General features: G+C 41.2%; 1 protein-coding gene across 3 annotated transcripts in view; it reads right to left on the bottom strand.

The window, feature by feature from the left end:
- The window catches only part of TTC26 (tetratricopeptide repeat domain 26), a 66615-nt gene extending 54612 nt beyond the window's left edge, over positions 1–12003 (bottom strand). Inside the window, exons 1-2 of one of the 3 annotated variants that reach the window (XM_027842343.1) lie at positions 9358–12003; positions 7662–7799 (exon numbers count right to left, since the gene is read on the bottom strand). In XM_027842343.1, coding sequence (XP_027698144.1) covers positions 7662–7799; positions 9358–9360 — 141 coding nt within the window. In that variant the 5' untranslated portion in view covers positions 9361–12003. Of the gene's footprint in view, positions 1–7661; positions 7800–8162; positions 8516–9357 lie in introns of those variants that run through there. The other 2 variants (XM_027842342.1, XM_027842344.1) reach the window with 2 other exon arrangements.
- Positions 12004–14207: the final 2204 nt, after the last annotated feature.

Here is a 14207-nt window from a genome sequence, read left to right as displayed (position 1 = left end):
ACACACACACACACACACACACACACACACACACACACACACACACAGTTGATTGGTTGTTGTCCTTTGTTCTCGAAGAGGACCAAAATGACATCACTATGCTACAGTCAAGTCAAGACTGGGGCTGATCAGATCGATACAAGTTCAGAATGTTCCACCACAGGGCAGGCACAAATAGTCCATGTGAACGTTTGGGGTGGATTCTCTAAATTTGCACATCCTGCGTTTCTTTTGAGCTATTTCAAATTCTGCTTTGCTCACAGAGCACAGCACCTTCTCTGATGTGGGCGCACCATGCTGGGCCGTCCTGTGCCAGTGTCTCCCGTGTCACATAATCAATTCCAAAGTTCTTAGAAGAGACCTTGAGAGTGTCCTTGTATTGCTTCTTCTGACCAACATGTGAACACTTGCCCTGTGTGACTTCTCCATAAAATAGTCTTTTTGGCAAGCATGCGTTTTGCATTCGAGCAACGTGGCCAGCCCATCGGAGCTGCATTCTCTGAAGTAGATTCAAATATATACATAAGTATAAGTGTGTGTATATGAAGTATATAGATATAATGAATATATGAGAACTATTAAAGTTTAAAACAGCACTAAGACTTTTGGTTTACCCTGTTGATATGTATATGTAAACATATGTCTATATTTCTATATATGTACACGTTTCCAACTACTTTCCTCCCAAGGACTCCCTGCCATGTCTGATAGTTGTGCCTACTCTGGTGCTAAAGTTGCTCAGAATTACAAGCTTGTCCTCTTGTGGCACGTTAATGATGAGGATCTGAAGGCCTTCATAGAAATTTTCTTTGACCTCATCAGGGTTCGTCATGGTTGTGTGGCACTTTCCTGCAAGTATCAATTGCACTGTAATGAGCCCATCTTTCACTCCTTTTGGGAGGCATACAAACTAGCTGATTAGATTAGATGTGATTACAAAACCTACACCAGCTTCAAAGCACTCTCCTTCGCTGCGACCATCCCAGAAAAATGTATATCCAGCTTCAACTTCAGTAAGTTGACCTTCATTTGCTAACCTTGCTTCATTCAGGGCTGCTATTTGGATGCAATACCTTCTGAATTCTCTTGAAACAAGAGCTGTTTGTCAGTCAGGTCTACTGAATTCCATTGTCCATGAGTATGCGCACACTCCATGTACTACTAATGGTGAATGAAATCATCTTGACAAAAATTTTTGTACTGTACCATCCATACGTGGGACCACTGGTCACAGTAAGTGAAGAAAATTTGAATGCTGTGGATAAACTCATTTACCTTGGTACTATGCTTTCCAGGGATGTCCATACTGATGCACTACCAGAGCTAACTCGGTCTTTGGGAGGCTTCAAAGGAAAACGTGGGAGAAAAGAGATATTAGGCTGCCTACCAAATTGAAGGTCTATGAAGACACTGTGCTAACTTCATTGTTGTATGGCTGTGAAACCTGAACAGTCCATTAGCGCCACGCCAGAAAACCCAACTGCTTCCACTTGAATCGTCTTGGGAAGATTCTAAATATCACCTGGCAAGATAAGGTACTGGACGCTGAGGTCCTCTCTCAAGCTGAACTGCCAAGCATTCAACTTCTACTTAAGGGAGGGTAATTCTGATGGGCTAGCCAAGTTGCCAAAATGATAGGACTTGCACAAGGCAAATGCTCACACAGAGGTCAGAAGAAGTGGTACAAGGACATTCTCAAGGTCTCTCTGAAGAATTTTAGAATCAACTGTGAGACGCTGGCACAGGACTGCCCAGCTTGATGTACCCACATCCAAGTAGACGCTGTACTTCATGAGCAAAGCAGAATCACAACAGCAAAAGGAAACATGAGTTGTGCAAATCCAGAGACACCTCCATCCCAAATGTTCTAATGGATTACTTCTGCCTGACCTGTAGTACAGCCTTCCCAACTCATCTTGGACCGACCAGCCACAGCCTAACACACTTTACCCTGACCCCAACACCACGACGTGACTGCTCTTCTTAGAAAAGGAAAGAAGAACGACAACTACAACTATGTATACATACACACGCCCATAAAATAAAAAGCAATTTTGGGAGGGAAGACACTAGCAGTGGGAAGGAGTTAGGAAAGGCCTTATATAAGAGGCCATGCTTGAACTAAGCTTTTTAGAAAACAAGAGTTTCTAAGAGGAGGAGGTGAGGGGGGAATGCATTCCAGGCATGGGGACATCCTGTGTAGAGGTATGGGGATGGGTGATGGGGTGCTGTGTTGTGAGGAACAGCAAGAAGGCCATTTTGGCTGAATGTTAGAGTGCTTGAAGCGGAGTAATGTATAATAAGTCTAGAAAGGTGGGTTGGATTCAGGTTGTGAAAGGGTATAAATGCAAGAGATATTTGTATTTGACCCTAGAGGAAACAAAGGAAAATCAGCAAGATTGTAGCTGATTGGATATGAGGTAGTGTGAAGGTTAATGAAGTTAAGAACTGGAAGTATGTTGGTGCTCTTGACCAAAATAAGGAAGCTCAAAAGAGGGGTGGGTTTTAGGGGAAAAATAATGTGTTCCATTGTGGACATGCTGAGTATGGGACGGTTCCATAACATTCAGTTCAAAAGGTCCAAAAGGCAGTTGCTTAATTGAGACTAGAGCTCAAGAGAGAAACCAGGGCTGGATATACACATCTGGGAATCATCTGCACAGAGATGATAACTAAGCCCCATGGTAGCTGATGAAGTCACCAAGAGAGATTTCATTCCATGTGTGGACCATGTCAACATATTGAAATTTGTACATTAAATGTTAAGTGGAAAAAAGTAGAACACAAAAGAGTATGTGTGCACATTAACAAAATTTAGAAGGAAATTTGGAACCATATAGAGTTTAAAATTAGGGTTTTTTTATCCCAAATGAGAAAGTCCATAAATATTTTATAAACCTCAAAATTCTATAAAATAGTAGTAGTAATAGTAATAGCAGTACTAATCGAGTTGCTTAAATTTATTGTTTTACAAAAAAAAATCTTCTATGTTTCTTGAGGATTACTTACTTCAAAAATATATTCCTTGTTTCACAAGACTGCACATGTATAATGTCAAATTATATGTCAAATTACATGTCTTCTCGATCAGGGCAGAGGGGAGGAAAAGAGGGAGAGAGAGAATTTGGAACTCAAAGCTTTAAGAAACATGTTAAAAATAATTTTACATGTAACTGGGGGAAGTATTAAATAAATAATTCAAAAAATTAAAGATTTTATTTATTACATATGTTATATATTTTATATGTTACATATATTTCTTTTCAAATCAAAATCATATTATTGTTATAAGGCTCTTTTCTAAAACTAAATAACTACAGGATGTATTCCTTTCTTCTCTCTGTCCTGCCAAAATAGTGAACTTAACTGCATTGAGATGCTTCTTACAGTATAATACATGAAACATGACAATCTCAACTTTTTTTAACCTTTCCTTCACCCCAAGTAAATTGATACAAATACCTTTTTTCTCCTGCCTATTTCATAATGAAAGTCCTTTGGGTAAAAGAAGTAGTTAGCAAAAATGTGACTATTACCCAGACTTTAAATAATCTTTAGTACAGAACATAGTAGACAATAAATACTCACTCGATTGGCTCACTAATCTCTCATTCTTCCATTGCATAACAATAAGAAGTATAACCTACCATTTCCTCTTCCCCCACTATTCTATTATCCTAATCAAATATCACAGCTTGCCATTTTCATCTATTAAAAAATTTTTAGGACTCTCTTCAAGATGGTGGAATGAGTGGAAGAAGAACAACCCAGTTCTGAAACAACTACTCCAGCAAGAATATAAAAAATAGAGGACAGGATGACAAAATGATCAAGAAACCCAAGGAGAAAACTGCAGTTAACCGCATTTTGCTAGCCAAGGTATACACAAAGACACAGCCAGAAGCCTAACTACATGCACTAAAGAAGGGGTCCAAAAAGGAAAGGCTCAGGAGCATAGACTTAGAAGCCTTCCAGCTCTGATTCGAAGAAGCCTGAAGTCTGAAGCTGGGGAGAGGGGCACACAGACTAGGGTCCTGACAAGGATTCTTAGAGCTTTCATCTATGTCATTCTGTCCCACAATCAGGGCCAAGAAGCTTGCTGGACACAGATAAGGAAAGCAAAGATCAGCATGCACCCAAGATCAAACTATCCTTGAGTATACTACACAGATTTGACAGCCATCCTGTGTATACCTCTTCACACAGCAAGCTAGTCAGAAGCTCCTGAGGTTCCTGAAGAACATTGCACTCATTACCTAGGCTCAAGCTAAGGCAGATCAGTACCAAAGAAGGCCCACCATTTCTCCCAGAAGTGAACAAAGCCTGACCCCCAACACCAAGTCCCAATTCAGGAAGACAGGCTGGAAAAATGAGTAAACACAAGAAAATACCAATAACAAAAACATATTATGGAGCCAGGGAAGCTTACAGTGCAAATTCAGAAACAGAATGACAATACATTATCTATAAGCAAAGCCCCAAAGACAACCACAGATTTGCCATAAGCACTACTGGAATTCCTGGAAGAATAGAAGAAAGAGTTTTCAACTGACCATATAAATTAAATGAGAGCTTTAGAGAAAAGAATCAAAAAGGAAATAACTATAGAAGAAAGGATGGGAAACAAAATGAGAGCTGTAAAGAATTGGAAGGAAAATAAACAGCTTAGTACAAAAGTGCAAAACCTTACTCAAGTAGCATATTCTTTGAAAATTGGATTGAGACAAAATATTTGAACAAAATCAAAAGATTGAAAAAATATAAAAAATATAAAGAATCTCCATATTAAAAACTAGTGACTGGAAAACAAGTCAAGGAAAGATAATCTGAGAAGCATCAGACTATTGAAACACTTCACCCATAAAAAAAGTCTAGATACCATATTTTAAAAATCATAAATGAAAACTTCCCAGACCTATTACAACCAGAGGGCTAAGTGAAAAAAGAATCTATTAGTCACTTCCTGAAAGAAACCTCAAAAGGAAAACTCCCAGTAATGTCACAGCCAAAATCCAGAGCTTCCAGGTCAAATAAAAAAATACAGAAAGAATCCAGAATGAAAGTGTTCAAGCACCCAAGAAGAAAGTCACAGTCAGGACCATGTAAGACCTGGTAGCTACAACTACAAAGGACAGAAAAGCTTGGGAAATGATATTCCAGAGGACAAATAATTAATTTGTCTTAATTAAGGCTTAATACCAAGACTAACTTGGCAAAGCTGAATATAACTGGCGGGTGGAGGAAGAGAGCACATGGGAAATGGACAAATGGACCTTTGATGAAATAGAGGGTTTCCAAGTATTCCTAATGAAAAGACCAGAACTGGGTAGATACTTTGAAAGGCAAGCAAACAAGCTGAAACAAACACAGAAAGGTAGAACTATTTGAACAATCAGAAGGGTATTTATAATGATGAAATGTTTACACTCTAAAGTGGGCAAAGAAACAAGGATTCTATTAGAACATTAATGTTTTCAATAGTGATTAATAGAGCTTAAAACTGTCTGGTACCAATTTTGTTGTATTTTTATGATCTTAAAAGAAAAAAGAAAAGGGAAGGAAAAAAGAATGCATTGGGGAAGGAAAAGGAGGATGGAACTTATTATCTCTCATAAGCAGGGTGCTTCTGTAGAAGCTATACAAACAAGGAAGAAAGGATGGGGAGAACAGACTAAATACAAATCTTACTTCCATCTGAACCCAACAAAGGAGAGCTGAATTCATACATATAGTGTGGTGCAGAACTATGTTAAACTCAACAGATAATCAGACAGGTATTAGGAGAGAGTGGGGAGGGGAATTAAGAAGGATTATAGATTCAGGGAGGTATTAATTATAAATAACACCAATTCCACTTTCCTAGAGTGGTCTAAAAGGAAAGAAAGAAAAGATAGGAATATATGTTCAGGGCCTGAGCAAGGGGAAAAGAAGAAAAGTAGTAGAATGAAAGTTTACTGCATCAAAAATGGATCACTAATGTTAAGCATATCTCTCTGAACACTTCTTTTTTCTTTATAAAGAGAAGGAAGAGTGTCAAAGACAGAAAAACAGTATAAAGAATAGGATAGACAGAAATATACAATTAATGATGATAATTTTGAGTGTAAAAACAGAAAAGGGTAGCAAAATGGATTAGAAAGCAGAATCCAATAGTAAGTTGATAAGTAACACATTCAAAACAGATTCACAAAGTCAAAATAAAAGATGGAGCCAAATCCATTAAGCTTCAGTGAACTTTAAAAAGCAGGAATAGCAATGCTTATTGATCCCAGAGAAGGCAAAAATTAAAAATTTCTAACCCACATCTTTCAGGACAGCTTACCCACTTAGCAGGCATGTGTATCTTATTCAAGGTCCTTTCCCCCTAAATTTAGGCAAATTTCTAAGTCACTTTTTTTTTTAAAAAAAAATCAAATACAGACCAGTCTCTCTTAATACAAAATTCCCTAGAAAACCACCTCTCATGATGTGCAGTATTTAGTGATGGAGGAAGAAAGGCCTCTTCCCAGTCAATTCAAGAATAACTATAAGAACTCCTTAGAGGCTAAACAAAGACTCATCAATGTTTTGATGGGTCAATCTTTTAGCAGGTCTTTGAATTTAGTTAAGATATCTTTAAGCAGCCCTAAAAATCTAGAGCTGCCTGCTCCCCAGGTCACTGCACTTGGTAGGTAAACATACCTTATTGCTTTGGAGAAACTGAGATATTCACAGTTACAGGAATAAATAATATATGTAAGTATACATGACATCAATCATTATTGCTGACTGAATGAGAATAATTTTCTTGCCTAGAAAAACCTACTCCTGTGACAAATACAATCCACATCATAATTATCGTCACAAGGAGGTGACTCTGCATAATGTTAGGTGTTCCATTATAAAATAAGGATAACACATAATCAATGCTCTTAAACAGACAAAAGCTGAAAAAATAAATACATAATAACAAACAGCAAAATGGCACAATATACTTTAGCGATATATATAATTCATATTGTTGACTGACTAGGAATAAGATGGAGTAGTGCTTTAGAAATGATTTTGGCATCATGCCACAAGAAAACCTTGACTAGGCATTTTTCTTCTATGTTAGTGTCCCTTCCTCTATCTATCCTGCTTTTATTGTATATGAGCCCCATATTGATTAATCAGAAACATTTCTAAAAGCTAGTTATTTTTTATTACAATAAATGTATTAAAACTCAGAATTCTTTAAACTGACACAAAATACTGCAACACATATTACAGAAATAAATTATTAAGTGACCAGGGTTTGAGTTGAACAAGATATTTAATTTGTGTGAATGATTATTATATTAAATGATACTTTACCACCACAGCATAGAGACCAGTTAGGTTTTCCATCAACCATGGGGTAGATCAGACAGAATGTAGGTATAAAAAGGTATTTAATCTTCAAAAGGTATATACTAGCCTTAAGTTACATAATAGGAGCTTAATAAATACTTGTTAATTGATAGTTACCCACAGGGTCAATTCAGGGTTTTAGACCTGTGTAAAAAAAAATGGACATTCATCCGTTGGTATTAGAATTAGAAAGTTGGAGCTGGAAGAGACCTCAGACACCACCTAGTTCAACCTCCTCATTTTAGAGGTGAGAAACTGAGGCCCCAAAAGAAGATGAGATAAGAGGTTACCTCCAACAAGGTAATGGCTCCAGTGAAATCTCTTTGTGACAGCAGCTCTTCTAGTTTTGGAATCTTTCTTCCTTTCTTCTTCCGCTTGTCAGTCTGCTGTAGGTCTCCACCTACAGCAGGCTTGGCTCTTGAAAGCATCTGAAAAGGACAAGGAAAATAGCACTGTGGTTTGAAATGGGCTTTATCCAAACAGAAACACACAATTCTAGCATCAACAGATCCTGTTACAAAAGAATTCCAAGGGACTGTTGAAATTCCTTCCTCGGAAAGAAGACAAATATTTAAAAAAAAAAGAGAGAGAGAGAAAGTGGAGAAATATTCTCTCCGACCTGGAAACATTTGTGTTAAGGAAATTCTTGCTGTAATAGCATTTCAAAGGATCAGATTTAGAAGACACCTAGTCCAACTCCTTCATTTTACAGATGAGAAAAATGAGACCAAGGTTAAATGATTTGCCCAAGGCCACACAGGTAATAAGAATCGGCATGGAGTCAAACCCACTTGCTCCAGCTCCAGATCCTGCATTTTGTCCAATGCACTAGTGAAGAAGCAAACGGGTGCAGAAGCCTTGGCTTTCCGCTCCTTTCTGCTCGTCCACGGAATTAAACGGCTCCTCAGCTGTCTTTTCCCACACTCCCAATTTACCCTCGAGGAGGGGATCAGCTGCTCTAGCACGGCTTCCCCCTCACGCCTTTTTCTAGGCTCTTCAACCCAAGTCTCCCGGCTCCCTTGCAAATCTGGCTCTGGGCAGAGGTGATTGCAGGGCCGGTGGTATCCGTGGTGATGGAGAAGGAGGAGGAGGAGGACGGGTAGGAGGGGGAGGACGAGGAGGAGGGGAGAAGAACAAGGAGGGAGGGGGGGAATAAAGGTGGGAGGAAGAGGAGGAAGGAGAAAGGGAGAGAAGGAAAAGGGGGGTGAGAAGCGAAAGGAGGAGACGGAGGGGAAGAAGGGAGTGAGAAGGCGGGGATGAAGGCAGGGAAGAGAGTAAAAAGGAGGAGATAAGGAGGGGAGGAAGGAGAGGAGGAGGAAGAGAGAGGGGAGGAGATCAAGAGGGGAGAAAGAAGGATGAGAGGAGATAAAGAAGGAGAAAAGGGGTGAGAGAAGGAGAAGGTGGGTGAGAAGGAGGAGATCAAGGCAGGGAGAAGCGGAAGAAGATGGAGGGGAAGAAGAGAGCGAGAAGGCGGGGATGAAGGCAGGGAGGAGAGTAAGAAGGAGGAGATAAGGAGAGGAGGAGGATGAGAGGGAGGAGGAGATCAAGGGGGAAGGAAGAAGGATAAGAGGAGATAAAGAAGGAGAAAAGGGGTGAGGAGGAAAGAAGGAGGGGAGGGAGAAGGAAGGGAAAGAAGAGAGATAAAAGGAGATGAAGGGGGAAGGAAGAGGAGGAAAGCTGAAGAGATCGAGAAGGAAGGAGAGGAGAGGTGAATGAGTCGAGGAGGAGGGGAGGGAGGAAGGGAAGGAGGAAAACTAGGAGGGCAGGAGGGAGTGAGGATCTACGGGTACGTGTCGGAGTTCCTGTGTGGGGCTAGGGGCTCTGACACTGCTTCCCCCTCCTGTGAGGGATGGTCCCCAAACAGCCCCGCCAACCAGCCACAAGCGAGCGAGTCCCGGAAACGTGTCGCGCCCCGTCAGCCCACCCCAGATCCGGCCCAGGCTCCTCCGCCCGGCCCGCCGCAGAGCTCACCGCCGGTACACTCACCATCTTGGCGACTTAATCGAGCCCACTCCGTGGAGAAGAAGCAAAGGCCCCGCTCCGGCCACTCGCGCATCCGCGCTCCTTCCTCCGTTTCCATGGCAACTGGGGGGGGGGCGCGAGGGAAAGCTAAACGTTCCGTCTGGCAGAAGCGCCCTCCCGAGAACGCGGTCCGCAGGGCTCTTGGTTCCACTCTGCTTCAGGCAATGCGAAAAGAGATCCTGCTTTTCTCTCTCTCAGAGCTACTCTAGGCCACATCTCTGGCTTTTTAGTTCTTTTTATTTCTTCTTTCACTGCCTGGCTGGAGAATTCACCACCTACAGGCCATCTTTCTAGCCTCTGTACACCTCCCTAGCCAGGCTCGAAGGCAGGTCCTGTCCTCAGGACCCTACTGAAGGCTTCCCAGCTTGATAAGAGTTAGCGTTTGTAGAGAGCTTTAAGGTTTGCTAAGCGCTTTAATACGTCATTCTTATTTGATCTTTACACCAACCCTGTGAGGTGGTCAGTCAACTAGCATTTGTACTGTACTAAGTCCAAAGAATACAAAGTTAAAACGACCACAGTGTCTGTTCTCAAGGAGCTCACAGTCTAATGGGGCTTTAGCTGAGACGAAGGAAGCCCGGTAAGCAAGAGAGGCAGAGCTTGCCGGCCACCGGTGATGGAACGTCCTGGACAAGGCCCAGCTTGCCAGGTCACTGGTAGGTGCCATTACTACCTTTCCCATTTTACAATTAGAAAAATGAGACAGAAAAGCATTGTTTACAGGACGAGGAGACTGAGCCTGAGAGAGGTTAGGTGATGCACCCAGGGTTACACAGCTAGCAAATATCTGAGGCAGGATTTGAACTCAGAACCTTCGGACCGACCTGCTGCGGCACCCAGCCCGAACTCCATGTCAAGCTCACCTAACCTTCAGGAGCCCACGGTCACCGCCACGCAATAAGGCAGCATCACCATCGGAAGAGGACTTGAGGTTATAGCTTTTGGAGCCGACTACAATCCCAGTTCTAAAACACCTCGGGGAGGAGGCTGCTGACTCGACGTGTGTGACATTGGGCAGGACACCGTCTCCCTCTCTGGGCCTCAGTTTCCTCATCTGAAAAACAAGAGGTCTGAACTAGAGGATGACTGACGTTTCTTTGAGCTCTAGTTCTCTATGACCTCCTTTAGAAGGATTGTAATTTTCGGGGAACCATTTCCGGTGGGGACAGCGTTCTTTCGTTTCCATAGTAACCCAGTAGGCGCTGACACGTGGTCTCTGCCTGGGGAAGTGAAATAAACCAGGAGTGAACTCTGCTCCAAGTAGACAGTTGGCCACCTTAGGTCAAGCGCTGTGTACGTACGGAAGTGCTGATGATACCAGCAGACACTGCAATATCTGGGTCATACACAGATGGATAGAGCTAGACGGGATCTCAGAAGCTATCCCTAATATTTTACAGATAAGGAAACTGAGGCCCAGAGAGGTCAGCAGTAGTAGAGGCAGAAGCAGAGTCGGTGTTTGAATTTATGTCCTACTGTTATGCTGCCTCCAGCCTTCCTTCTCCAGCACCAGGCTCTCTCACATGAGGTGTATTTGTGAGCACATCTCTCCAGTACAGATCACAACCTGACTTAACTTTCTTGTCCAATCCTTCATGTAAATTCTCCATAGAAACTCTGTACGAAAGGATTAGAGACCTTCTTCTGCGTCTTTTCACATCTTGTGGAGGATGAGGGGTTGCCCATGTGTTATTCTTTGTTTTGTCTACATGGCCAAACCACTTCCTTTTCCTGTCATACATGTACCAGTTCTTGGTGCAAATCATTGGCAAATCATTGGTCTGTGGTTTCATGCCAATATGAATTTGTTTCCTGATATTCAGTAGTGTATCAACCTATTGGTCTTTGTACAACTCACAATTTGAGCATTAACAATGAAACTAGCCCTTGTAAGTAGTTGTTGTGTTGTTGTTTTTTTAATGATGGTTCTCTGCATTCTGTTCTGCAACTTTGTTACTGTCATTGCAGAAGCAGTTGAGGACTCGAGAATTTTTTTTGTATTTTGATGTGATTCCTTGATCTCCATGGCCAAAAAAATTTTCCTACTGGCCAGACTGACAGTAAGCCTCTCCCCTAGGCTGGTAACCTAGGCTGGTTAGATGCCCACAGACTCAAAATATGCCACACCTTTTACTCAAAGACTTTTCAGCTTAATGTGATATGCCAAAGCTCCAACAGGCACTTTGGGCAAAGCTTTAGAAAATCCAGAGTTACTGGCACGCCACAACAAGGCATCAAAGTATGGCTTTTATGGAAGACACATGTAAACTATATGAGCTTGATTATCCCCTCAAAACAAGTAATTCCCAGACCTGGATCTCTATTCTCCAATCTCTCTGCTAGTTCTACTCCCCCTTTTCTAACTGCTTCTGAGTTATCTCCAGCTGGATAGACAGCTTCTTCCCCTACTAAACCTGACCTTCCCTCCAATCCCTCTGTTTCTATTGATGGCACACCATGCTCCCAACTATCAGGACTTAAAACTTTTGAAAAATTCTTAACTCCTCACCCTGCACATCTAATGAATTGCTGAGTCCTGCTGATCTTGCCTCTATCTCTTCTATCCATTGCTTGCTCTCAATTCTCACTGCAAGCACAATTATTTGGGTCTGTATCTCTTAAAAAATTTATTCTGGACTTAACAAATACCAAATAAAATTAAAATTTTTATATAAAAAGGAAAAGAGGATGTTTTATTAAACTACAAATCTCTAATAACTACAGCTTTATTTTCCTTGGTATAAGAAATATTACTAAATATTTGTTATATAACAAATACAACCTGTAGCTTTCAAAGTACTTGTCTGTTTGCTTGGTTTGAGTAAGGATTGTGAGCAGGTAATGGATACAAAAACCATTGATTCACCTGTAGGTAGGGTGTTGTGAGGTTTAATCCATGGTATTCCAGGCCTGTTTCTCCCACCATTCCTTCTATTTGATTTCTACTTTCACCCTTGTCTCCTTGTATACATTTAGAAAGAAATCTCTTAATGGCAGCTCTTTTATTTTATTGTTGTTGTCCTTGGTTGCTGGATTTCTTCGTATTTCTGTTGTTTGGGGTGTTTGAAGAGCAAATAATCTCTTCTGTTTTTCTTTCTAGGAATGTTTCAAATGCCTTTTTAAAATTGAATATCCATCTTTTTTCATTCATTTTTAGGCTTGGATTTTCTAGGTGTATCAACTTGGGCTGTATCTTGAACACACTTGCTTTTCTCAACAAGTTACTCCATTCCCTCCTGTGGTTTCTGGTGGGTGCATAATAGTCTTGTGTTACTCAAATCACCTTTCCTTTACATATGAACGTCTTTCTTCTGGCTACTTGTAAATTTGTTATTTGTTTAGGGGTATTGTTAGATTTAACCACTAGGTGTCTTGAAGTTTGCAGCATAGGTTTTGATCTGTTTTGTTTTCTTGGAGGCAGTCTGTGGATTCTTTCTATTGACATTGTTTTATGTGTTCCAAAGTTCTGGACAGTTTTCTTATGTTATTTCTGGCATTGTGTGTTCAATTTTTTTGACTGATCATGTTCTTTTGGGAGATCTACAATCATTAAGTTGTCTATGTGCATCCTATCTTCTACAACATTATAGTTTGCTTGTAAGGAGATCATGCTTCCTTTTAATGTTATTGCTTTTTGCTTCTCTTCTTCCAGATTGTTCTTCATTTCTGTATCTTTACACCCCCAATCCTCTCTTTTCTTTGGTGAGACTTGCCACTGTGGATTCAAGTATTTCTATTATGCCAATGACTTCTGTTATACAAGTCATAAATTCTGCATTTGTAATTCTTATTTCTCTTTTAAATCATTCAGGAACATCCTGCTGTTGTTTCATGCTTTCTTGGGAATCTGCAAGATCCTCTGCCTTGTTAGTTATTGATTCGTTTTCCTTTATCTTGCAGTATTTATTCATATATGTCTGGACTTTTATTAAATCTAGAGGCCATATTTCCTTTTGCTATTAATATCTTCCCTTTTGGCTTGTCTGCTTATTTCAAGGTCTTTGAGTTTTCTTCCTCCTCAGATTTTTGATAATTTCAGATTTCTTCCTTATTTTCCCTTTTGCTCACTTTCTGACTTCCTGCTCTTTGATGGCGATTTCCCTGAAGGCCAGATATCAAAGCATCTCAACCTCTGCCCTTGCTTGGTCTGTGCCTCAGTGACTTCTGGGGGAATAGAGCTGATCCTAGCTAAATGATGGGCTCTCTCTTTCTTAAGCTTAGTTGAGTGCCACATAGCTCCCCACAAACATATCCCTCTCAGTTCTCTCTGTTCCCACTCAGTGGCACAGAATGATGCCATGCTGCTGTCACGGCCTCAGTTAAGTTCTACCATTTGGAGCTCCACAGAACTTAGAAGAGGGGTTGGGGATTGGGAGATCGGGGTACAGAGTTGAGTTCTATTGTAAGAATGTGAGTTGGCATATGCAGCCCTGCTCCAAGGAGCGTGGTGGGAGGTGGATGAGGGAGTGACAAGGGAATAAGTCTACTATTAGGAGTTAGGGATTATTGGCCTTCTTCGCCGTTAGTCAATTTTTTTTAACCTTATTGGAATCCTTAGTGTTTGGGTGTATATATGCACTGGGATGGACAGTATGTTCAAAAAGGACTAGCACCTCTGGTATAGGGACTTACAGAGCCCTTTTCAGGGCCCTTCATCCACCTTTGGTGTCCACCTGCCACCCAACTCTCACTTGTGGCTCCAAGAAGCAGTGGCATGTACAGTGGCCTCACTCCAGCATAACCATCTTGGCAGACTGGTTAAACCAGTTTGAGGGTAACTGAGAGGCCTCAAACCTGTAGGTGAATTAGGGGGA

The sequence above is a fragment of the Vombatus ursinus genome, unplaced genomic scaffold (genome assembly GCF_900497805.2).
Source record: "Vombatus ursinus unplaced genomic scaffold, bare-nosed wombat genome assembly UNPS02014870.1, whole genome shotgun sequence".
NCBI classification, from domain to species: Eukaryota; Metazoa; Chordata; class Mammalia; order Diprotodontia; family Vombatidae; genus Vombatus; species Vombatus ursinus.
Note: the sequence above shows the minus strand (reverse complement) of the source record. Positions and strands in the feature narration are given on the sequence as shown.